At 46.7% G+C, this 26063-nt stretch overlaps 1 protein-coding gene across 2 annotated transcripts in view; it reads right to left on the bottom strand.

Moving 5' to 3' along the window:
* SLC23A2 (solute carrier family 23 member 2) overlaps window positions 1-26063 on the bottom strand; it is a 58319-nt gene that overhangs the window by 17274 nt on the left and 14982 nt on the right. The window contains exons 1-8 of one of the 2 annotated variants that reach the window (XM_017839259.1): window positions 25851-25963; window positions 15747-16025; window positions 14358-14456; window positions 8749-8865; window positions 7259-7416; window positions 2862-2950; window positions 1545-1615; window positions 241-422 (exon numbers count right to left, since the gene is read on the bottom strand). In XM_017839259.1, coding sequence (XP_017694748.1) covers window positions 241-422; window positions 1545-1615; window positions 2862-2950; window positions 7259-7416; window positions 8749-8865; window positions 14358-14456; window positions 15747-15878 — 848 coding nt within the window. In that variant the 5' untranslated portion in view covers window positions 15879-16025; window positions 25851-25963. Of the gene's footprint in view, window positions 1-240; window positions 423-1544; window positions 1616-2861; window positions 2951-7258; window positions 7417-8748; window positions 8866-14357; window positions 14457-15746; window positions 16026-25850; window positions 25964-26063 lie in introns of those variants that run through there. The other variant, XM_017839258.1, reaches the window with a different exon arrangement.

Here is a 26063-nt window from a genome sequence, read left to right as displayed (position 1 = left end):
GCGATGGCACCTTTGGTGTCCCTCCCTGCTGGCAGCACTGCAATGCCACCTTTGGTGTCCCTCCCTGCTGGCAGCACTGCAATGCCACCTTTGGTGTCCCTCCCTGCTGGCAGCACTGCAATGCAACCTCTGGCAGCCGAGCCGACCCCAGCGCTTCCCTGACACCCAACACTCCTACATGACAACTCACCAACGGGGCCCCTCTGGCCTGAGCCAGGAGCACCCCCCAGCAGTACTTACAGCATGGCAATGCCCCAGTGCTTGCCAGCTCTCTCCCCAGCAGCCTGGAAGCCGGAGAGGCCGATGAGGGCCACGGTGGGGGTGATGGTCAGGGGGCCGATGTAGCGCAGGAGGGCCCCGGGCAGGCCGAGCAGTCCGATCACCACCTCGATCAGGGAGGACATGATGATGGCACCTTGGATCTGAACACACAACAAGGGCAAAGAGCCACCTCAGTCCCCTCTGACAGGCAAAGCCAAAGCGTTTCTTTTTCTGCTCTGGATTACAAACTGCACTTAAAAAGAATTCAGTGACACAGAAGAACTCAGCATATTTTTCGTCATAAAACAGCTCATTATGTTTAAGTGACTTATTGCTTAAGCATAACACTTATGGTTTGTTTTTTTTCTCCACAAAACTATTACACAACAGACCAGTGGGCCAGTCTGGAAGCTGTGTGGAAAGCACATCACACTGTCAGACAGGAGACCTGGGGTCCAGGCTAACCTTTAAGCTCTCAGATCGAACGGCAAGGGTTGGTGCGCCACGAGGTGATGCTCCTAAAGCTCCTAGGGGCAGAGTGTGTCTGCATTGGTCACAAGTGCTCCTTAGAAGCTGGATTAGAGCAGCGTTGTGGTCTCAGGAGACTGTCAGCCCTCTTGGCTGCAGGGCTCTTGGCAGGATGTAGCTATGGTTTGAACATGGGGAAGAGAGAGGGGTTGTTTTTAATTAAGAAAAAGTTGGCAGCCCAAAGCAACGGGATGGGAGATAAATTCCATGACACACGCCCTCGTTTGGACCTGGCTATCTACCACTCCAGCGTGGTACAACCCTCATCCTGGGCCCTGCAGGGCTGAGAGTGGAGAAGGACTTTGGGGGAGCTCTGCAAGTCTCTTGGGAGAATCAACATCTTATCAGGAGAGTCTCCAACTTAAAAACTCTTGGGGATGACCCAGCTTTGCTAAACTGTGGGTTCATCTTCCAGGGGCCAGCTCACTGCACAGGGCCAGCAGGCAGCAGGTCTGGCAGCAGCTGAACTGCTGCCAATGAGCACAAAGCAGAGGTACAAGAAGAGTTTTCATCTCACTTGAGCATTTCACTGCACGTCTTTTGGAACGTGGTAACTAACTCCTGGTATTTGCTGTCCAGTACGAACAGGTTGGAAAGATGAAAGACTTCCATGAGATGAGTAAAGGGATATATTCAAATGGAAATCGCAGTGAAAGAAGAAATTACCAACTTAAAGACAAGGACACACAGATGTTTGGGTGAGAAACTTAACTGGAACTGGACAGAGGGACAGCTAAAGGCAACTCCCACATTACCTCTCGGATCCGGGGGTACCAGATGTGCTCAGTGTGCGGCAGCTCTGCTGTCCTGTTTGTAACTGTTATATCTTACAGAGAGGAGACAAGAAAACACAGGCATTTATTTATTTATTCCTCAGCCACCCTGCCATCATTTCCTACAAAATAAACCCCTCCTCAGGCTGGGTCTGACAAAGGAGCCTGGATTTACACGGAGAACAAGCTCTGCAGTGCTATGAGTGAAGTAGCAACAGGCTCACATTCCCCAAGAACCAACCCTTCATTCCACCCACCACACCAAAGTGGGAACAAATCCTAACTTTCAGGAAGGAAGGTCAACTGGGGATTCCCTTCCCACTCCAATAAACAGATGAATGGAGAATTACTCAAGTGCACACTGGAATCACAGGCTCCAGCTCCATCAATTTAGGTTCACTGAATGAACTGACCCATGGCAACAACCCCAACTGGCATCTTTTGAAGGTGAAAAGGTCCAAGAGGAAGATGCAGCAAAGCTCTTTTGGAAAGGCTGGAGTAGTGGGAAAATGGCTTTGCCATCCAAGGTTATCAGACAGGATTTTCTTTCGACAAGATGTGTATTCAGTTACTGGCACATTTTGAATGTGAACCAACAGAGATGCTTAAACATACAGATAATATAAATTAAATTATTAGAGAATCCAAAGGAGCCCTGGGAAGAACTTTAGGTAGAAACAAGCAGCTTGATTCTCTATGGGGCTGCCTCCCACTGCCCACAGCCTTGTTACTGAATAACCACACCCCATTAAAAAGAAAACTGCCAGAGGAGTTTCCACTTCAGTTTTTAACACCCCATCCCAATGAGCTTTACTGCATATTTCCCCTCTGAAGTTAAAACCTTTCAGGATGATGACATTAGCAAAGGAAGAGCTCAAATGAACACCCAAATCTTGTCAAAACCTGTCAGGTATGACTTAAACAGGGAAAAATCCTGGTCTTGAGGTGATGCTGAACATCAAACTTCCTCCTACTCAACTTCAAAGGATTCAACTGAACTTGCTATTTCCAAATATTGGGAAGGAACATTTACGGAATGTAAATGTAACAGAAGAATTACTTTGTGCTACTGTTGGATTTCTTTTGACAACATTTTTTTTAATATTAAAAAGTCCCCAGAAATAGAACTCCACGAGGGCATTTTTAGGAATCTTTTTCTAAGGCACAAAGATTAACACCGTAAAAGGAGAGACTTTTCCTCTTGCCTTCCAGTTTCCCCCTCAGAAGGTTTGGCTGTTGCACTTTAAGTGATCTGGGCCATTCGTCACTTCACCCTGAACAAGCACAAACGACAATTACCTGTGTTATTACATTTCCACTTCTCCAGAGAGAGTATTGCTCTGGCAGGTGCTAAGAATGCAAAAGCACTGGCTTGGAACAGGGGTAACCTGTTGGAGGGAAAGGAGAGATGGTGACATTCGGTGGTGCCCCAGCACCGTGGCAGGAGGGTGGGCACTGAGACTCAAACCCTCAGCGAGTCAGGAAAGTGTGAAATGGGAGAATTCCTCATCAAACAAACCCAGCCAGTGAAATACTCACAGACTCCCCAAGCCAAAGGGCCAACACCACCCACACCAAGTTCTTAACCAATCTGCACCGGGTCATTCCAGGCACCAGGGGGTGATGTCAGGTTTTGACTCAGAGCTCAGGGATCCAGATGCACCCTCTGGGGTAACCACCACACAGACTGCTGAACAGGCAGCTTTTCCCAGCCCACCACAGCTCTCAAGCCCTCTGCAGGGGCAGCCTGCAGGCTCAGTGCCTCCCCTCTGCATGACTGCAAGCACAGTCACTCAAACATTCATTCTGAAGTGTGTAAATAACTGCGAGGTTGATAAAAGCAGATTAGATGTTCCAGGTGCTTACCACCAATAAATACAAACACTGCAAGAATTTCAAGATGACATTCTTAGCATTGGTGTTTATACTTCCCAAAAGATTTAAGATCGAAAGAGCATCTACCAGCATCAACTACGTGTTTGCTGACCTCACTGCAGGTCGTGTGACACAAATATGCAGATGTTACTTAACTACAGACAAGGTTCACTTTGAACTATTCTATAAATACTGACAGTAACTGCAATAAGATTCCCTTTAATAGCAGATCTCAAAGTGGAACACATGGTTATTGCCCCTGAGCTGCTCCATGTTATGGCTTTTAAGCCACAGTGAAGCTCCTGGAGGGAGGGCAAACACCAGGAGAGGAGACAGAACTGCAGCAGAATCACACGAAGACCAGAAAAGGCTCAAAGGAGAAAAAATACGTGGAAAAAATCCTCTACACACTGAACACAAAAAAGATCAAACCAGAAGCATGTTACTAACAGTTAAGTTTACAGGCAGGAGTTGGAGCACCACTGGGAAGCACTTTGGGCCTTGGGCACCCTAAAAACCGAAAACTGCATCAGGAACTCCAACTTCATACAACTCATGAGCCATCCAAGCATGGCTGACTGGATGCAATTCCCCCTGGGAGTCTCTCCAAGCACAAATCCCAGTTTTATCTCTGGGAAGAAAGACATGGTTGGCAGCTCAGTGAATGATTCACCTTATTTTGCAGGTTCATTAAGCAAACTGAGCTGCTAGTGCCCATGGCAAGATCTGCAACACCTGAGACAAGCTGTTACTGCTCCATCCCACCTACACAGCCCTCTGTACCTCCAGAGATCTTGTAAATACAGTTTGCAAACACATTCTCCAGTGATGAACTCAGCTGTACTGAGACCTGGGTCCAGATTGTTCTGGATCACATTAAATATCCTGAATAATCAGATCTCAGCACGTCCTGTTTAACCTTTACATGACACAGTTCCAAAAGGACCAGCAGACTCAAAATAGTGGTTTTTTTCCCTAAGCAGGGGAAAAAAAAAAAAAAAAGGTATTTTATTTTATTTTTTTATTTTTTACCCTTATTCCTCAAAATCAGCCAACCAAGATCCATCTCTTTCTGAAGAGACAGCTCCAGTCTGGAATGTGACTTATGGATGTTAAGCCAGGCACCCACTGCTAGTCAGCTAAAGCCCCAAAAGCTTAAAGTCCTAAAGCTTGACTGGGCCATCGTTTTAATTTCATGACTAAATGCTCAAGTTGCTCAGTTCTGGCAGCAGCTCCTGTGAGGACGGAGGGGTTTATGCACTTAAAGTCATCTGGAAACGTCTCATTTTCCCAACATGTCCCACGGATGCAGGAAAGCTCAGACAGTGATGGGCACAGCAACAACCCTGAAATCTGAGGCAGATTAAAGCTGGGTTTGATTGTCTCAGTCACTAATTGCCCTCGATCCCTGCCAAGGCTCCTGGCTCACCCCACAACCTGGGAATAGCTGGAATTCCTAAAAGCAGTCTGGGTACCAAACTGACCACAACTCTGCCTCATAACTGAGCTAAATCCTTCTGTAAGGACCTTTCAACCATGGAATTTGACCTTTTGAAACCTTTATTTGCTGAAATACTTTGCAGTTGACAGACTTGCCAATGAATACTTTAAAATCTCATTTAAAGGCCTTTGCTGCTATATCCCATTCCCAGCCTTACATAAACCCCCAACCACGTGGTAAATAGTTATAAAACAGCCAAGCGTGGAGATTTTCTCCTTAAATACAAGTTATTTTAAGGCCCAAACACAATTGCCTTCAAGTATATAAAAAAATGTAACTCCAGTGCAAGTGGGAGCCACTGAAAAGGGGAAAATCCCAGCAGATGGAGGGCAGGGGTGGGATTATACACAAGGAACAGAGAATTTCAATATGATGGGACCATCAGTTTAGTCCTTTTATTTCTGAAAGAGCCCAAAATAACTCATTAAGTAATAAAGGAATTAAAAATAAAATTAAATTAATAATTTTTTAAAAATAAAATAGAGAAAAAGAAATTAAAAATAAAATAAAGTCGTGGTAAGTAATAAAGAGCCAAAATTAGTTAGGGGGAAAAAAACTGAAATATGACAAATGTGAGGAGATAAAGTCTCAGGAAACATGAAAATTAAGCTTTTCTGATAAATCTGAGGCAGAGGAGGAAAGCTAGTAGGGGTTGAGGAAAACAAAGCCCCCCTCTGAGCTCATCCCCATCCACAACTTTGCACTTCCAACACAACTGGAAGGTTTCAAACTTCAAGAAATCCAAGGAGGAAACACTCAAAGCTGAACAATTAAATCTCACAATCCAATTCCTGCCTGGGCCCACAATCCCTCCATTCCCTAAAAAAAAAAAAAAGGACAAATCGAAGATGGGAGGAAAATCCATCACTCCCATGGAAAGGGAAATTCAGACCAGCAAGGGGGACAACTATGCTCCTCCAGGAGAGCTGCTGGAGGGTTTGTGGTCACAGCACAAAGAGCCAGTTGGGCTGAAAATACCACTGTTAACTCTGGGGAGTCTTGACTTAAAGAAAATATATTGGGGAAAGAAAATTTTCTCCAATTTCAACAATTTTCACTATGTTGTTTTGTCATCAGAACAAACTTTTTACTCAAAATAGAGGAGTGATCTCCTGAGTTGAGTAAGATATAAAAAAAACATAGGGAAGGTTGGGGTTTTTTTAAGGAAAAAGAACAGACAGCAAATCAAAGTTAACTAAAATAGCAATCAAAGACTGCACTGGAAAACCCAAAATATTTGGCAAATTTTTAGATGAAAAGCTGGTCTACCACAGGCTTGGTTTCTGCACCCCCTGAGACACCTCTGACACCCAAAAATCCTGGTTCTCAGATAAATCTGGGAAAATGTGGGAGGTGTTTGGCCACTTGCTGTTGGAAAATAGAAAAGTGTTCTGAAATGGAACTAAATGGCCCGTGAGTCATTCAGGGAAGCATCTGAGGGAATCCTCTTAAATATGCACTTTGGTTCTGGTTTTCCTTATCACTCTTGGTTTATCCTCTTGAATAACATGCAGAAGTAACTCCACAGGTTTTAGTTATTCCCAAAGTTTAAATAAACACATCGAACATCTCTGCAGTGATCACTGTGGAACACAGGTTTTTAAAGGAGATTTATCTTCATGTTAATAAAACTTACAACATCCTGTCCCTGCCAACACCAGATTTATCCAAGTATTTGCCAAGTGGGCTCTTGTTTCCTCCTAAGGAGAGGTAAAGGCATCCCTGGAAAGCTACACCTTTGTGTGTGGGTACTCCTAACTCCAGGCATGATCATGACCTGCAACTCAGAGCAACTAACAAATAAAACCAAATTATCTGGTGCACTGGAAGGTAACAGAGACTCAGTTCAGAGAATTACATGTTACCCTCATCATCTCTCCCCATCTTTTTAATTTGCCAAGTCCTTTACAGGATCAAGGATGTAATTTGGTGCAGGACTGGTCACAACCACCTTAATACTAGAAAGAATAAAATATCATTCAAGAAACAAATAACAAATATATAATAACACCCAAATTAGTTGCTCTTTACCACGGTGTATGAATTTTTCCTTTTCCCCAGAAACACCTCTGCCTTCTCTGTTCTCATGAGTTTCCCTCCTCCTTCTCCTGTTTCCCTGCTGTATTTTCTTACCCTTGGAATGCCCTTTGTTATTTCAGATCCACCTTTTTTTGGGAGCAGCTTTCTAAAGCCTGCCCTGTATCTGACCTATCCTGTGTCTCATGTTTATCCTTTGAAAACACATCCCCTCCCTCTCGGATCTTGGAAACCTCAAGATGTGCCTGGCCTTACCACCACCCCAGCAAGCCCCAGACCTCACCTGCAGCCAAAGGTTGTTTGTAACAACGTGGTGATGCCCACACAGAAGAAAATGGTCCCAATCAACTGGCTGGTGGCCCACTGGTCAAAGCCCACACACATGGCATCGGCCAGCAGGAAGGGCACGGCGATCGTCCCGCTGAAGCACGTCAGGTAGTGCTGCCAGAGGCAAAAGCTCGGTTAATTCTGCACCCACTGCTCAAAAATAAATTCAGTTATCACCATCTTTTCTCTTGCTTTGCATATTTTGAATTTCCACCCAGGATCTCTTCCTGGTCCTAAGCTTTTCTTCAAATATTTCTTCAAATATTCTCCCCCAGTTGCTAATGATCCCTGGTTTTGTAGCATAACCCAGGTTATTTAAATAGCTGCAGGGCTGCTGCTCTTGAGCAGGAGGTATCCAGGTAACTGTGCTGGAAACAGAGAAAAGCACAGGAATAGCTGCATTCACTTGCACCCATGTGAAAAACCCTCTGCTCACAAATGAACCCGGAGCACACACAAAGCAGGATGCAAAGGAGCTCCCGGGGACCAGGAACCAGGCACTCCTTGGTTCCTTCTCAATCCAACCACATGAAGCAAAACAAACAAACAAACAAATTCACTGCATTGAGCAAAGCAAGTAAAAATAGAATTCCCCCAGAACTGCCTGTCCTTGAGGAAAGGCAGAAATAAAAAGGATGCTTTGGAATGTATTTGTTTGGAGAGCTTAACGTGTTTTACAGATATTACCAAATTCCCAGCATTCCTGTGGGACAGATATTATTACCATTGGAGAAAGGAAGGAGATGAAACTGGAGCTGTTCTGCTTCCCACAAGTGAGGGGCTGAGCTGGCAGTAGGGTCCAGCTCTCTACTACAGCCTTACTCACTGCAGGAAGCACATGCTCTTACTCCAAGGATTCTCCAAGGAACACAGAAGTTTCCTGCTCTGCTTCCCAGCGAGACAGGCCCACAATGATGCTCTTAAGACTTGAAATAACTACTAGCAGCTTTAATATTCAAAATTTCAGGACTAAACCATGGTCTCTCTCTATCTTTAATTCCAGAAGTGCAAAATGTCACTTCTCAAGGTCTCCACTGAGTATTTGCTGAAAAAACTACTCAGAATTGAAGTAACTAGAGTAGCAGCTTTAATATTCAATATTTCAGGACTAAACCATTATCCCTCTCCATCTTTAATTCCAGAAGTGCCAAATGTCACTTCTAAAGGTCATCGCTGAGCATTTCCTCACTTACTTACTAACAGCAGCTTGTAAAACTAAATATTTGAGTGAACCTCACAAATGCAGGAGCAGAAAACAGATCATTATCAACACAGTGATCTCAGGGTGTGATCAGCTTCAGAAGAAGCCTCTTAACACCTTCTTCAAACACCCGAGAGGGCGAAGAATAAAATTATCACACACACAAATGCAACGAACCGGGCAGAAAATACTAAACAAGCTTCAGAAGGTGCAGAGGGAGAATCAACCCCTGGTTTGGAACATACCTGTAACCCCAAAAATATGCAGAGGTACCAGGGAGGAACATCCTCAATGGTGTAAATCATGTCAGTCCTCTGGGCGTCCAAACTGCCGCTGCTGTCCAGGGTCTCTGCCAGGGAGCTCTGGGGATGGCAGGGGGCAAAAAGGACACAGCAGGTTATTGCTCTGCACGAACAAAGTGAGTCTGAACTGTCAGGCAACTCCCCACACTCCAAGGCTGGTCCAACACCCCCAAACAATGCTGATACGTGACCTTTTTAAAGCCTTTTACCTCTGACGAGCTCAGCTCCAGCTCCTGAATTTGCCCTGAGCGTGTTCCCTGCTGCCAGCCATCCCCTGCTTATTTACACAGTGACTTATTTATAATTGCTGATTTATCACAGGACTGATCTGGCAGCCAAAAGGTGACCAAAAATGGCATAATCATGACAAGACTATTAAAAAAACCCAAAACCAACAAACCAAAACCACAAAACCAAACAAAAAAAGGAATTAGGGAAGAATTGGAACTAAGTAGAAGAGCCACCAGTGGCTGCTCCCAAAGCAGAAGGGCTCTGTCCTTGCATAAGAGACCAAAATGACAGACAAAAAAATTCCTCATTATGGTAATTCTTACCCAATTCCATCTTGGTTAACCTTTTTTAGCCAAAGGATTTATTATTTTTGCTTCCACCCCACATTCAAGCAGTCAAGAAAAATGCTAATTATTATAACCAAACACATCCCCAGCCAATTCCTGTCAGACTTCCCCTAGGAATTTAAATCCCTGCAGGAATTTCAGTGAGACCACACTCTGCCCCACCACATGCCCAGAGGGCCAACAGACAACTGACCACATATATTCACACATCCACATCCCTGGGGGTTTTCCACTAAAACAAAATCCAGCTCCATCATTTCTCCTTCAGAACTACGGAGAATCATTTCCTTCCAACTCTCCAGCTTGGGAATTCCTGAGAGCAAAACCACACTGCTCCAAAGCCCCAACACAACAGTAAAAGCAGGAGGAAGTATCAGGTTTTATCATTACCAAGAAACCAAAAATCCCCTTATGTAAGAACTGTTCTGCCCTAATCCACACCAGGACACAACAAGCCCACGTGAAGTTGCCTCACACCAAGACTGGGAGTTCTGCCAGACCTGTGACTGCCTCAAATGGTCTCCACTTCTCCAGAAATCCCAACACACCCACAGGTCACACTCAGGGAACCTCCACTGCGGATCACGTACAAGGCCAGGGAAGCCAAACTGCCTCCTGGTCCTTCCCTCTCACCTCAGTTTTCTGTTGGGAAAACAAGTGCCACTGGGATAATTCTCCTGACCACAGGATTATGGAGAGGTTGGGGGTACTGCAGTGGAAAAGTAAAATATAGGAACACTAATCTCAGAAAAGTCTTTTAAACCACATTAAGCACCAGGCAATCCTCTCACCAGGGTATAGGTCCTAAACTGAGGAATTAGGGAAACTGTTCCCAGCCCAACTCATCGGGTCAATTTGCAGCACCACTGACACTCTTTCATCAACTGAAACATGAATTTTTTCTCTCCTGACCCAATTCTCTAAAAAATCCTGAAAAAAAATCCTGAAAAAATCAGGAATTTGAACTATAGAATCGTTAAGGTTGGTAAAACATTTAAGGTCATCAAATCTAACCGTCAACCCATCACCAGCACCACGTTCCACCATGTCCCCAGCTGCCACATCGGCATGTTTTTGGAATGCTTCCAGGGACGGCAACTCCACTACTTCCCTGGGCAGCCCATTCCAACCTTTAACAACCCCTTCCTTGAAGAAATTCCTCCTGTTGTCGAATCTGAACATCCCCTGGCACAGCCTGAGGCCGTTCCCTCTCCTCCTGTCCCTTGTTCCCTGGGAGCAGAGCCCGACTCCCCCCTGGCTCCCCCCTCCTGTCAAAGAGCCAGAAGGTCCCCCCTGAGCCTCCTTTTCTCCAGGCTGAGCCCCCCCAGCTCCCTCAGCTGCTCCAGACCCTTCCCCAATCCAGTCCCTTGGTCCTCAATGTCCTTCTTGTCCTGAGGAGCCCAAAAGCTGAGTTACACACCAAGAACCTCCCCATGTGTCCCATTGCCTCCTCCCTCCCCTTTTCCATGGCCACAGGCTCCACTGCAGGACTTTGCTCACCAGCCCTGCTGTGTTTATCCAACATTGTGACCCAGAGGGCACCACACACTTTCTGAGGGGAGCAGTGAGGATGTTACACCATCTGCCCGTGAGGGACGAACAGGGAAGCACCAGCAGAAAAAACTGTTTGCTTCAGGAATCACGTCAGTGCTGGTTGGCTGGAGCCACCCAAAGAGCAGCAGGGATTGAGGAGAACCAGCTGTGGACAGTGAATGGATGAAACACCCACCACCCTGCACTGAGAAACCTCCACAACCCTGCCAAGGATGGACAGAAATGGGACTGCCAAAGTTCATGCTGTTCCCACGCGGGACACCAGGTTGTCTAAAACCCAGTCAGGGATTTGTGCAGGTTGGTGACTCTGGACTTTGGAAAACCCATCTTTTGGGCTCTTTTCCAGCTTGGCCAGACCAGTATCCAGAAGCTGTCCCAGTGTTCCACTTGGTGCCAAACACTTATTTTTCTTCACTGGACTGATGAGGTTGCACCAAGTGCATTCCTTAACTTTTCCACTCGCCCTTCTAGTCCATCCTATTCTAGTCTATCCTACCCTAGTCAGTCCTAGTTTAGTCAGTCTTAGTCTATTCTCCCTCTTCTTTGGGCAGCAGAAAGCAGAAGCAATGGCCTATTTCTACCAGGAAGGCCACAGCACACACAGCAAGGGTGTTAGTCCTTTCAGACCTTTCCACTTGGGATTACATTATTCCTAAATTAGTCTCGCAAAGAACAAAAACCAGGAGCAGGCACAAGGGAGCTGCTCTGTGGCACAGAGAAAGGTCTCTCTGGGTACAGATAAACAAGTGCCAACCAACTCAAGCTCTCCTTTAGAAAGTGAAGCTCACAGGTCTTCTAACAAAAGAACTTCCAATTTCCAAGGCATAAATGTCATGGCAATGTCTACACAGTAAAGGGGTTGTACAAAGAAAACAACCAGGATACTCCTCATTCCTTCCAAAGCCAGACTTAGACCCCTTTGGACAGGGAACTCTCACCTTGGTCAAACCCTGAGCAGACCAAGCCTGAACAATGAGGAACTGCAGAACTCAGGTGAGGCCTGGCCATCCCAGTAACTCACTGGGCAGTCACTGGCCCTTTGGCTTCTCCAGCATGTGCCTGCTGGTCTATCCCTGACTCAGAGCTGGTGTTTGCCAAGTGTGCCAAGGGAACTGCTGGGAATGAGCTGCACCTCCCTGGGCAAGATACTGATCACAGGCTAATTCCTCCTTTAATTATTTTTAACTGGTCAAAGGTGGAACATGCTGTGCTTTTTTTTTTTTCATTTTTCTGGTAAGTATAAACTGGGGATGAGACAGATAAAGTTGTAGAAAGAATGCTGGAGGGAAAGAAGAAACCCCACAACAATCGAGTGCAAAATGCAAAGAAACAAACCCCAGCAGTGCAAGACAAAGGCTCTGATGAGAAAACTGATGAAGTGTGGGGAGCAAACCCTTGGGAGAAATACCTTCAATAAAGAACCCACAACGGAGCAACCTGGGCTAGTGGAAGGTGTCCCTGCCCATGGCAGGGGGTGGAACTGGATGAGCTTTAAGGTCCCTTCCAACCCAACCCATTCCAGGATTCCATTAAGCAACATCACATTGTTTATTTTACAGGGATGCAGCAACACTTATTTCTCATTTGGGCTCACAGTTTACTATCTCAGTTAACAAATACTGGGAGCCAATGTGAGCACTGGGCACCCTCCAGTGATTAAGGACATTTCAGGCCTCTTTGCTAAATTATAAAATATATAAAAAATATAAATATATATTTTTATAATATATAAATATATAAAAGGCCTTTATAAAGGTCTTTTGTTAGGGAATGATCTCTCAAGAGAAAGGAAAGCCAAGATCAAACATAGAATCACAGAATCATGGAATGGTTTGGGTTGGAAGGGACCTTAAAGCCCATCTCATCCCACCCCCTGCCATGGGCAGGGACACCTTCCACTAGCCCAGGTTGCTCCAAGCCCCGTCCAACCTGGCCTTGGACACTTCCAGGGATGGGGCAGCCACAGCTTCTCTGGGCAACCTGTGCCAGGGCCCCTCCACCCTGTTCATTCCCTGTGACCACAACAAAGCTTTAAGTCAAGTAGATTTGGTTGCTCAAAAGCTCATGGGTCTCTCTGAGGTGAATTATTCCCCATCATTTACAGTTCTGATCACATGGATCAACTGGACAGCAGAAAAAACAGGCATTTGGTCAAACCAGGCCATGAAGACACGGTTTGGTGTCTGGAGATCGCTTATCTTGGTTGCACAATTTCACCCAAACACCTTTTGCTCAGGGCTTTATCAGATTGTCTCTCTCCACTCCAGTCCAAGCACGCTCCAAATATCAGCCATCAGACATGCAGGTGAACAGTTGCCAAAATCTGTCCACTGAAGATCAGCATGACCACGACGGTCACAGAGACGTGTTTGAGACACGCGGGTGTTCGTAACATTCTTCTGAAATGCACCACTAAAAGACCTCTGGAGAATCATCTATTTAGGGGTATTTTAAATTTGAAATTCAGAGGAGAATTTCGGTGCCTGAGTTGGAAAACCCCCACTGCATCCCTTGGTATCATCCTTGCCCCAGGACAAGTTACAGCCTCACACAGATGAGCACCAAGATGCTCTTTCTTGGAATCAGGAGAGCTTTGGTCTTGTTTCACTTGGGACACTTGAAAAATTAGGTCAAGTTGAGGCTTTTCAGAGACAAGGCTTCACCACAAAGCCAGCTGGAGTATACATTTCAGAAAGTGCTGTTCAGATTTACCATAATCCTCGTCCTTATTTTAAATAAAAGCTCAGATTCAAACCATCTCAGCTGGCAGGATTATTATTGAACAGGCTTAGGGGATGATGGAATGGAGTAAAAAGCTGGAAAAATCACAACCAAACTGGTGTCCTTTGAGGCCTCAACTGGTCTCCCTGAATAGGGAGTCATAGTTTTCCTAAGGAAAAATGTTCAAGGGTTTTTATGACCTCAAGTTCATTCATAAAGCTGCCACTCAATAATAATGAGCAGCCTCTAGTTGGAAAAAGGACTAGAAAAATTAATCTTACGAGGCTGGAGCTTGGAAGAAATTGGGAGAGTGGGAAAGATCCCACTTTTAGAGGTGCTCAGCACCACCAGTCTCCCTGGAGAAATGCAGAGGAGGTTAACAACTGATGAGCACAGCACAGTGACCTTCCCAGGGAAACCACACAAAAGGCCAGTGGGAATGAAGAAATCAAAAACTTGCATATTATGAATTCTGGTGCCAGGTCAAAGAGCATTCATTGCTGCCATCCCCTGAGTCATGCCCCGTGTTCTGCAACCACAGTGTGTGACCAGAGCAGTCATGGGGCCAAGCATGACATGAGTCTGGAGTCAGCACCATCTGCTCAGATGGGAAATCACAGCCACGTGGGACTGGGGTGGGCAAAGAATGAACTGAGACAGCAAGAACGAGTCCTCACCTACAAGGGAACCACCACATACCTTCTCTGCTATGCCATTTTCTGTGGTATAGATGGCCATCAACTCCGTGTCTTCTGTATCCTGGTCACCACTGGACGTTGCTCCACCGTTTATCACAACCTTAAAAACACAACAAATAGCAAACACAAGGTCTCAAAATAAACACTGTCTTTGCAATCACACCTCGTGCCTCTCAGTTTTCTCCCTTGGTACCTGCCATCTGCCTCTGACATTGTCAGAAAACATGACAAGCACGGCAAGTCATCATTTCTGTAACAGCAGGTCTGGGGAGAGAAAGGGGCTTGAAAGACATCACATGGAGCTCCTCAAAGACATCACACACAGCTCCTGAAAGACATCACAGAGAGCTCCTGAAAGCCTGTGCAGTGCCAGCTGGGGGTGGGGGGAACCAGCAGCAGATTGGTTGGAAGAGTTCTCCAACAGAACATCTGAGTAAGCAGAAGAAGAGAAGCAAATGTTTCCTCACTGTTGTCTTTTACTCAGTTGAGCAACTCAGGACATGCTGGTTGACGGGGCTGAACGTGACCCCAGGGGTGCCCAGGGGGCAGGAGGTCAATGGCCCCTGGGCTGTCCCAGCCATGGGGTGTCACAGCCCCAGGGCAGGGCCCGTCCCTGTGCTGGCACTGCCGGGGCACCTCCAGGGCTGTGTCCAGGGCTGGGCCCTCAACAAGAGAGACACTGAGGGGCTGGAGCGTGTCCAGGGAAGGGAATGGAGCTGGGAAGGGGCTGGAGCAGCAGGAGCAGCTGAGGGAGCTGGGGGGGCTCAGCCTGGAGAAAAGGAGGCTCGGGGGGGACCTTCTGGCTCTGCAACTCCCTGACAGGAGGGGGGAGCCAGGGGGGAGTCAGTCTCTGCTCCCAGGGAACAAGGGACAGGAGGAGAGGGAACGGCCTCAGGCTGTGCCAGGGGAGGGTCAGGTTGGATATCATGGAAAATTTCTTCACTGAAAGAGTGTTTAAACACTGGAACAGGCTGCCCAGGGCAGGGGTGCAATCCCCATCCCTCAAGGTGTTCAGAAATCAAGCAGACTTCGTGACATATGTGGTGGGATTTGGTTAAAGGTCGGGCTTGATGATCTTGGAGGTGTTTTCCAACCTTAATGATTCCATGATTCCATACCAGGGGCTCGTGCTCGTGCTGCAGGAGGACAGGTAACTGCTGCAGTCCTGCAGTGCCTGGGGTGCTGCCTGTCCTGGGAGCTCCCAGCTGGGGAGCACACAGGGAACACCCACACTCGGTATCGGCCGTGTTTCCGTGTAAACACCATCCAGTGGCAAAAGAGGTTTGTTACCAACTGCTTGTGGCAAGGAGGGGTTTGTACAACATGATTAGAACGTTATGGCCTGATTCACACTGAGCCTGACTCCGTGGAGCTGCAATGTGGTACTCACAGGCAGGGTGAAGAAGGCGGGATGTTTGGATTCATCCTCGTATTTGCCCTCTGTGGAGCCTCCCGCCTCCACCGACTTCGAGGTGGTGTTTTTGCCAATCCCCATCGTTTCCAGAATGTCCAGGACTTGCATTCAGCACCCAAACAGATGCTGCTGGGATGAGAGGCCAGGGACTGAGGACAATTCCTTATGTGAACAGCAGCACCTCCAGGAATCACCAGAGTTCTCAGTAATCCAGCTGGGACATCAGGGTGTCGTTGGCATCAATGGCTCCTGGAACTGAAGAAGGATATTTTTATTCCTTAAGATCTGTGTACATTCACACCACCCCACAGCCTGGGCTCCCTTTCATGCTCATGACTCACCAGCTCTCATCAATCCTCCCCAATAATTAACAGACTATCATTTAAATATAAAGCTGAAGGTATTTCAAATTCTTTCAGGATAGGAATACTGTGATTATTTTCTCATTCTTCTCTTGTGATCTTCAATCATTAGTAGCAAATTGAAACCTTTGGGTTTTTTCCCATTTCACAGCCATTTCCATGGAATTTTTTGGGAACAAAGTACACCTGTACTCCAGGTAAGGAGCAGAGTAGAACAGCTCAACACCCACTGCAGACAGGACTTGGGCTTCCTCAAGGAGTGTAAACTTGCAGTTACCTCTGTGTAACTGAATCCTTCTTCTGAAAATAACTCATTAGTAAATAAAAGAATCCAGGAAGCTCAGACCAGATGGACAGTGAAGGACCTGCCTTTCAGTGAGTCTAATTCAGACAGAAACAGCTCTTTCTGCTGAACATCCCCCCCAAAATTATCCCAGTTGTTGGAGGGATGTTCCAAGTCATCTGCCTGATGATGTTGAAGCAACAGCTTCAGGATAAACTGGTGCATTTTAATGAGTTTCACTACTCTTTTGGCACAGGAACAGGAAGATCTTACAGCCCACCAGTTCCCTTTTTGTTTTCCCAGATGGGTCACTACAGTACAGTTTTCCCCCATTTGCTCCTTAAATTAGCCCTCCCTGCCCATCATCATCCACACATTTGCCATTTCCAGGACTAAAGAATAGCATTTAACGGATTTAAACATAAACTTCCTGCAGGACAGCACAGAAAATTCTGCAGCAAAGCAAGTTTTGCAGCCTGGGGTTCCTGAGCCTCAAACAGAAAATGAAGCCACAAACACCTGTGGGTGAAAACAGCTCAGATACAGGTGAAAGTACAAGACAGAACCTGAACAATGGCCTTTTAAAAACCACAGAAAGTGGAATTTTCTGCAGCAAGAAGCACATTGAAGCAGCAAAACCCACTGCACAGAGGGGTTACTTCAAAAGTAAGGTAATGACATGTTCAAGTAAATCAACAGAGGTGGAAATGCAGCTGATGGACACTCAAAAACACAGTTTGGTTTATATTAGAAAGAAAAAAAAGTAGGGTTTGGGTTTTTTCCTTAAGTTTCCCTTTCAAATGCTGCTCAGGAAATGCCAGCAGCTCCTGTCTACTGTAATTGCAATAATAACTAAACCTGACAAAGACTCTTCCAACAGTGGTATTTTAGAACATCTTAATAGCTGTTAATTGCCCATTTGCTAGAAAATTCTGGTTACTTGAGGTGAAAGAGATGTTAATCTTTCAAAGCAATGTAACTTCTCTGGAGAGAAAATATACCTACACAAGAAAGACTATTTGGGCACCAGGACAGCCTCAAAGCCTTAATTAAATCAAGATGGGATGAAAGGTAGTGTCTGCAAATAAGGGTTAAAACTTGTTTATTAAAGTAAATATTAAGTAGCATAATTAATTACTTCTCACTTAGACTTAAAACTGAACTGGTTTGAATACTCACTGTCTTGTTACTCTGGAGAAAACGGTCATTCCCATTTTTACAATGACCATTTTTACAATGACCACAGATTTCCTCTTCAAAGTGCAGCTCAGGGTGGAAAAGAGACAGGTCCTGGTTAAGGGTTTGGGGGCACTGGGGGATCTGGGCTGGGATTTCTGGAGGGGTTTTGTTTGCTTTTACTGTGGAGCCACGAGGGGGTTTTTTCCAAGCACAAAAGAACAAAAGACTTTGCCTTTTTCTGTCCATGTTGACTTATTTTATTCTCCAAGAAAATCAGCGATGGAGACAGGCAAGGTTTAGTCTGGCAGCTTTATCAGGTGGGATTGGGAAGGGAAAGGGAAAAGGCAGCAGGACACCTCCCTAACCAAGGCCCCAGGCCAAGAAAACCCCAGAGTGAGGAAACCTGCCAGTCACGAGATGTGGTTTCAGGTCCTCTGGCACCATAAGCTGCTTACTTGGCATTAACCAGCATCTCCACTGATAAAAGAGAAAAGACCCTATAATCCCATTTTACTGTGCACTGCAAACCAGCAGCACTGCCATCTCCTCCAGGCTGGGATCTGCCTCAGGAACCGGCCCTGAGAATTCCCCCAGGAGAGCAGCAAGGCTTGCCTTGTACTAATTGTTGAGAGCTGATACACAACAGCTAAACCAGCGTTTAGATGAAGGTTCCCAATCAAGCAACTCCAAATTTACAAACAATTGCTGCTTTTCCTGCAGAGGGGAGTGTGTGTGTACACGTGTGTGTCACGTGGGTGCTCCAAGAAAAACCAGGAGAACAAATTTCTCAACTCTCCTTGCTTCTGCTCAGCAATTAAACTTGTACTTAATGGCACAGATGATAATCAGATTTTTGTAATACTTTTATTCAGTGATCAGGAGTGTCAAAGGGAAACAGAAATCAAGAGGCAGCAGATGAGGTCATCTGAGATATCCTTCCTTATCAGCCCTTGTGTCCCACCAACCTACCTCAGCTACACATGACTCAGACATTTTTATAGCCTCTGTAGCAAAACCAATTCTCAGAAGCTGAAAAGTCATGGAAAAAGAGATAAAACTCATTCATAATCATAGAATCACAGAATCAGCTGAGTTGGAAGGGACCTCTGAGATCAAGTCCAACCCTTGATCCAACCCCGCCGTGGTTCCCAGCCCATGGCACTGATGCCACATCCAGTCTGTTCTTAGAAACCTCCAGGGATGGAGAATCCACCCCTTCCCTGGGCAGCCCATTCCAATGGCTGAGCACCCTCTCTGCAAAGAAATTCTTCCTAATCTCCAACCTAACCCTCCCCTGGCACAGCTGAAGACCCAGCCCTCTTGTCTTGCTGATGGTTGGGTGGGAAAAGAGACCAACCCCCCCTGGCTCCCCCCTCCTGTCAGGGAGTTGCAGAGAGTGAGGAGGTCTCCCCTGAGCCTCCTCTTCTCCAGGCTGAGCCCCCCCAGCTCCCTCAGCCTCTCCTCACAGCACTTGTGCTCCAGTCCCTTCCCCAGCCTTGTTGCCCTTCTCTGGACCTGCTCCAGCCCCTCCATGTCCTTCCTGAGCTGAGGGCCCAGAACTGGACACAGCACTCCAGGGGTGGCCTCACCAGTGCTGAGTCCAGGGGCAGAATCACTTCCCTGGCCCTGTTGGCCACCCTGTTCCTGAGCCAGGCCAGGATCCATTGGCCTCTTGTCCCCCTGGGCACACTCTGGCTCCTGTTCAGCTCCCTGTCCATCCCCACTCCCAGCTCCCTCCCTGCCTGGCTGCTCTCCAGCCACTCTGTCCCCAGGGGTTGTTGTGGCCAAAAGGCAGGACCCGGCACTTGGCCTTGGTGAACCTCATCCTGTTGGAATCAGGCAGGTACACACTGTAAAATGAATTATCTGCAGCCTGGATCGAATGGAAAGGTTGGAAGTGAAATCAGGACACTGATTAATTTTCACCTTTCTGAACCAAACTACCTCCAGTGTGATTAACTCAGTAAGGCCAAAAGCTGCCAGGGTTTACAGGGCTGAAGATAAGATTAGGATTTAGACTAAGAGCAGGGGATAGTCCAGATGCAAGTTCACAAGGAAAACCCTTCTGGGCAGGGAAAGGCTCCTCTGCATCTTTAACACTTTGTGCCTTTTCTCCAGCACAAACCTCCTTCCAGGTTTGGGGCCATCAGGAGGGAACACAGAGCGGTGGCAGTGCCTGGGCTGACACAACATCATCCTTTTTTCATTTCCATGACTCTACTGACACCAGTTTTCCCTTTTACCAAGGTTGCTCCTATTTTGTTTGAACAAGTTACAATGCATTTCTAAGTCCACAGAAAGAAAGAAAGATGAAGCCCATCAGAGATGCAGATGTACAAGGCTGTAATTGAACATATTTTTCCTTGCTGCACCTTCTGCCTCTGAGTTTCTGCTCTGGAACCTCTGTTACAAACAAAAGCATCCACTGGAGAGCACAGCAAAGGTTTTCCTACAGGAAAATCTGCTTATGTGCCAAGCCAGGTTGCACGAAAATTTTCTATCTCACAGGTGAGTCTGTCTAAAAAAATCAACTGAAAACTCATCTCAGTAGATTCAAGGCTTAGCTTGGGCAGGACAGAAGGTCCTGATACAAATAAAGGGTTTATTACCATGGAAAGGAGAACTGGTCATGAACTCATCAAAGGAGGAGGCAACTGTAATACAGACACCCTCTCCCTGTGTGCACTGTTTTCTTTAAAAGCAGCAGAATATGATACAAGTTTTGGCTGAACCACACTACAAATATTCCCTAAATCAGATCTGCTGTGATAGCAGTTCATCCCCACAGTGCTGTGTGAGGATCTTTAACATTAACATTTGAATCCAGAGCTTGGCAAAGCAAAGGCTGGGGAAAACAAAAAACCACCCTGACCTGCAGGCTGTGACATTCTTGGGGCAGCAGCAGGTTGCTGGGGCTTTTCTCTCTGTTTGGGTTGGTTTGGGTTTTTTTAGACATCCTTTAGAAGGGCCAACACTCTGCCAGGTGCTGTGGGCCTGGCAGCACCGGCACTGGGCAGCAGAGCTGGGCTCAGGACATGTCAATACTGTAAAGCTCCTCTGCAATAAGCAGACCTAGGGATGAACCCTTTGGAAGAAGCTCAGCCTGGAGCTCAGGCTCCTCCATGACTTTCAACCCTGAAATCCCTGGTTTTCCAAGGTGTCAGGATGATGCAGGTATTGTTACCAAAAAGCAGCTTTATGTATTTCCTTCTTTGCCAAACTCAAACCAAAAACCTTCTAAAACCATGAGGGTCTTTCCAATTCCAAGTGGACCGAGGCTCTCCACACAGTGTCCACCAAAATACTTCAGACTTTCCAGGTGGATTTGAGCAGCTGTTTGAAAGGCCAGGAGGTTGCTGACTCAACACAAACCCAGCAGATAAGGACGAACAACGGGCACAACATCTGAGCACAACTCGAGCAGCCTCGCTCAGAGCTCTGTGTGCTGGGGCCACAGTGGTTCAGAGCTGGCACCAGGTCCCCTGAAGCCACAGCTGCAGACAGGAGCTGCTGCACAGCCACAAATGTTTTACTGTCTGCAAACAAGTGGGATTTGGGTACCTCATGGGTTCTTTCCCTCAAACACCAAGTTGTGCTGCAGGTGTCAGTCAGGAGTAAAAGCTGGTGAAAAGGTTAAAAGGAGAGCCCCAGCTACTCTGAAAGTGTGTTCCCTCCTCTGCACACGGTTCACGTGTCAAACAGTTGGAACTACTTAACCACAGAATCACTGAGGTCGGAAAAGTTCTCCAAGATCATCAAGTCCAACCTGTGACTTATCTCCACTGAGTGCTCTGAACACCTCCAGGGATGGTGATTCCACCACCTCCCTGGGCAGCCCCTTCCAATGCCTGATCACCCTTTCCAGCAAGAAATTCCTTCTCATGTCCGACCTGACCCTCCCCTGGCACAGCCTGAGGCCGTTCCCTCTCCTCCTGTCCCTTGTTCCCTGGGAGCAGAGCCTGACACCCCCCCTCGGCTCCCCCCTCCTGTCAGGGAGTTGCAGAGCCAGAAGGTCCCCCCTGAGCCTCCTTTTCTCCAGGCTGAGCCCCCCCAGCTCCCTCAGCTGCTCCTGCTGCTCCAGCCCCTTCCCAGCTCCGTTCCCTTCCCTGGACACGCTCCAGCCCCTCAGTATCTCTCTTGTCTGAGGGCCCAGCCCTGGACACAGCCCTGGAGGTGTGGTCCCAGCAGTGCCAGCACAGGGGGACAATCCCTTCCCTGGTCCCCAGCCAGCACCTGTGGGCCTCTCTATCCACCTCAGCTGTGGAAAACCAGGAACTGTCCTGCATTTGGTGGCCCTTCAGTGCTGCACAAGGGAAATGTTGGTACAGGGAGCACAACAAGTGTGGTTACAAAACCAGCTGGCGATGGAACAGCCCATCCTTTGCAGTGCCCTGCTGGAAAAGCTGCCAGGAGCACCCTGGTGGGAATGTCCCACATCCCACCGGCCTGGGAAGGAGCCATGGCAGATCCAACCAGGCCCTCCTTGGCCGTCACAGATGGCTGGGGAGCCAGGAGAGCTCTGGCTGTTGCACACACTAAGGAGATTAGAATCAAATTAAGGTCACTGCTTAATTACAATCATCAATTTATTATTTTAATTAGCCGTCAGACTCATGTGAACAGCACTGCCTTTCCCCTGCAGGGAGAGATGATGCTCAGCCAGAAGTTGCCACACTTGGGGTGACCTGAACTGCAGCGGTGCCTCTGGAATTCCTCCAGCTCCTGTGGCACTTCCAAGCGTTTGGCACCACAAACTCAGGGCAAACTCAAATCGAGGCATCCTCGAGGTCTGAGATTCTATTTTTGGCAACAGACACACAGCAGAGATGTGCAGAGGGACTTGGACTCCCTGCACATCAGGGCATTTTATTGTTAAACGTACCAAGCCTCAGCAGAAGATAAAACCAGCTTTAAAACCCACTTCAGTCACTCAGGTTGGGAGCACTGGGGAGCTCCTTCTGGGAAGGACAGGCTGGAAACTGCAACTAAGAGCAAACTCTCAGTTCCTGCAGTGTCAGAGCTGTGAAGAACTGAAACCAATAACAAACACACCAGATTTTCTTTGTTTGGTTTAAAAACGTGTGTTTAGGCCAAGCAGCTCATCCTGCTCTGCAAACGATGGAGAAACGCCACGCTGTGGGACAGAGCTGCCAACAGCCTGGATCCCTGGGACACGGGAAGGGGCAGGGCTGGGAGTATCCAGGGAGCTGTGTTTGGCTGCAGGGAGTGGCAGGATGGATGCCAAGAGATCGGGGAGCTCTGAAAGGAATTCCATCACCAACACACTGTACCAAAGATCAGGGAAACAGGAGTGCTCCAAAGCAGACAATTAAGGAATGTTGTGGAGGCTCCAATTAGACAAAGTTTGCTCACAGGGTACAGCTACCCCTGGCCAGACACACAACTCCACACAAAGGCAAGGCAATTCCCAGTTAATTATGGAATAACAGCTTTCTCCAGATTGCCACCGGCTGTAGTTACACCATCACCCAAAACTGCTGCACTGATTTTGTGCCATTAAGGTATTAAAAACAACGGGCTCTTCTTTGTTACTTGCTGTGCACCAGCTCCAGGCACTGGATTTATCTGGATCCTCACTTTAATGTTATTTTAACACCAGAAGAACCTTGGAACAAGGCTCCCCCTCTCCCTGTCCAGCCTGGCACAGCTGTTCACACCTCCCACCTTACAGCACAGATAAATTAACATTAAAGCTGCCTGAGAAACTTGTTTTTTATAAATTTTTACACATGAAACAAAGCAAGGGGGTTTAAAGTATTAATGACCAAATTACAAGCCACCAAAAGAGCACTAATTCTGCTACTCAAAGCTGTCCAAAGAGCTGCTGGATGTATTCCTACAACGCAAAAAGGTTGCCCCCGGTTAAAAAAATTCCACAAGCCTCTCATCGTCGAGGCTCATAAAGCCCAACAAGTCCTTCGAGGATGCAATCAAAGCCCTGTCTGCAGAACCACAACCACAACTCCAACTCCTTCACAGCTACATCCCAGACTGGGACCTGGACACAGCACCTGGGAGCTCCCACCCACTGTCCAGATCTGTAGATGCGCCCAAAGGGTGTTTTTACACCTTCTGGGGGATTTTCACCATCTCAAAGGCCTGAAAAAAGGTGCCCAGAACCCACACTTAAATCTTCTGTTGCTACATGTAAAAAACATCCTCCTGCTTTAGTCTTAAATCGAGTTTTCCCTCAGGCTGTTTGAAACTGAGCCTTTTGGTCCCAGGATTACTTGGGATTTGTCTTCACCAGGCGCCTCCTGCACTCAGAATTCCTTCCCATGGCCTGAAACTGCCCTGAGATGCCACCACATCCTCAGAAGCTCCAGAGAAGATTCCCCTCCTCCACTGAACTGCAGCCACACTTGAAAAAGGACAGCAGGCTTCACATTTAATGCAAAACTACCCAAAGAGACCTCACTTACCTGCAGCAGAGGCAGACAAAATACTGCTAAATACACCCAAACTTCCTAACATTTAAGTTTTAAAAGCTAAATTTATGTTTTAAAAAGAGCTGACGGGAACATTAGGAAGTTTCAGTCCTGAGCTGGTTTCTCACTTCACTTCAAAGTAGCTCTTCAAAGTACAAACATATTCTTTCTTTGTAGGCACTAATGAATTTTTAAGTAGTTGGTATTTTGACTGCCATCCAGAACAGTGTCTTAATAACTGACCAACATTATTAGGGCAAGTCTGCACAAAGACAGGCAGGGAAGCTATGCCGAGCTCAAACCTTTCCGTTGATTTAAAGCACATTAGTTAAATCTCATTAACTTCCTGAGTGAATGAGCTGGTTGAGAAGGGGACTTAAATCCAGCTGAATGAGATGTTTAACAAAGGATCTCACAGCTTTCAAAAACTACAAATTTGGTTAGCCAAATTATTAAAAAGGAGCTTATTTAGGCTGTGATTCTAAACTAAAATATCTGAAATATGAGTTTTTCCAGTGTAGGTCAACCTGAAGGTGTGTTTGGTCAAAGCACTGTTGGCCAAGCTATTCCTTGCTCATCTTTCACCCCATTACTCCCATTTTACTGCTCCAAAAGGCAGCAGCTTTGCCCAGTTTCCGTGCAGTGTTTGCCACCCTCCCCAGGATGAGATCCCATCACTGCTCTGCATGGTCAGAGAAGAAGGTCTGACCATGAAAGCAGGACACAGCTGAAGCACTGAGATAAATTCCAAAGAAGTGCAAGGAAAATCTAGGACACAACGATTTTAGAGCCTGTTATCAAGTGACTGCTCTGAACTGACACCTGCAGAGTTCTCTGGGTGGCAACGACACTCATGGGGAATAAGAATGAAATCCTGTATCACTGTTCCTTACAAAACTCTACAGTCCTACCTGGAGCCCAGCACAGTGTATGGCACATTAATCTGATTTATAATGGTATGGAGTCCTCACAGTGTCCCTGGGGAGAATTAATAACCTGAGCATTCCGATACCTCCCCGTTATTGTGGATATTAATACACAGCTCGTTAAGCTCCTTCATGGCCCTCAAAGCAACCTGAGCACACACTGGGTCCTTTCTCAGCTCGCTTTGTACTTGCACTTGGCACTTTGATGAAAGCTCCCTTCTTTCCAAGACTTTAATCACATTAAAACAAAGGTGAAGTTAGAGACTCATCTAGGAAAAATTCCATTTATTAAGCAAATCGGGGTCATGTGCCAACTTTTTCAACTCTGGGTATGCAGCTCCTTCCCAAAGGCTGATTTCTACAGTTACTTTTGAACCAGATCCTCACTCCTGAAAGAGAACTGAGTGCAGTGAGCAACACAAACCCAGCAGCTGGTCACACACTGGGAAAGTTTTACACTGATTATCTATTAGGCTTCTCCAGAAATAAATATTTCACTTCCATTTAACGTCACTTAGTAAGATTTGGAATTCAGTGAACTTCCAAAAACTAACCAAGAGGTTGCACTTCTGTGCTCAAGCTTTCTTAAAATCTCCCTTTTACTACATAAACCTCACATAAATTTTTCCCATTTTAAAAGTTAAAAGGAAGGAGAAGTTTACATGTAAACAGGACAGAGGGGAAACACTTTTGACTCTGCGTTTCCAGTGATAAACATTTTAAAAGGAGACAGCGATAAACACTTTAAAACGAAACATTTCAGCATCTTAAAGATTTGAAGACTTAAGTTACTAAAACCGACAAGCTCAGGTTTTTCAGATTAATAACGCTGACACTACAGCAGCTGAATTTCTGCCGTTCTGTGAGTTCCAAGGTCTTACCTCAGAACCCAAGTCGTGGAGAGGTGCCCGCAGCGTTCCCAGCTCGGGGAGCAGAGGGAGGCGCGGCCGGGAAGGATGGAGCCATTCCCTGGGAGCACTTTTATAAGCGGCCGTGCTCCCCACGTTGTGTAACCGCGGTGTGTCCAATCCCAGCCCGGTTACACAACGCCGCGGGCAGGGACACCACCCGGCCACCCGGGGTTACTGCACACA

Source organism: Lepidothrix coronata, unplaced genomic scaffold, assembly GCF_001604755.1.
Source record: "Lepidothrix coronata isolate B3197 unplaced genomic scaffold, Lepidothrix_coronata-1.0 Scaffold393, whole genome shotgun sequence".
Classification (NCBI taxonomy): domain Eukaryota; kingdom Metazoa; phylum Chordata; class Aves; order Passeriformes; family Pipridae; genus Lepidothrix; species Lepidothrix coronata.
Note: the sequence above shows the minus strand (reverse complement) of the source record. Positions and strands in the feature narration are given on the sequence as shown.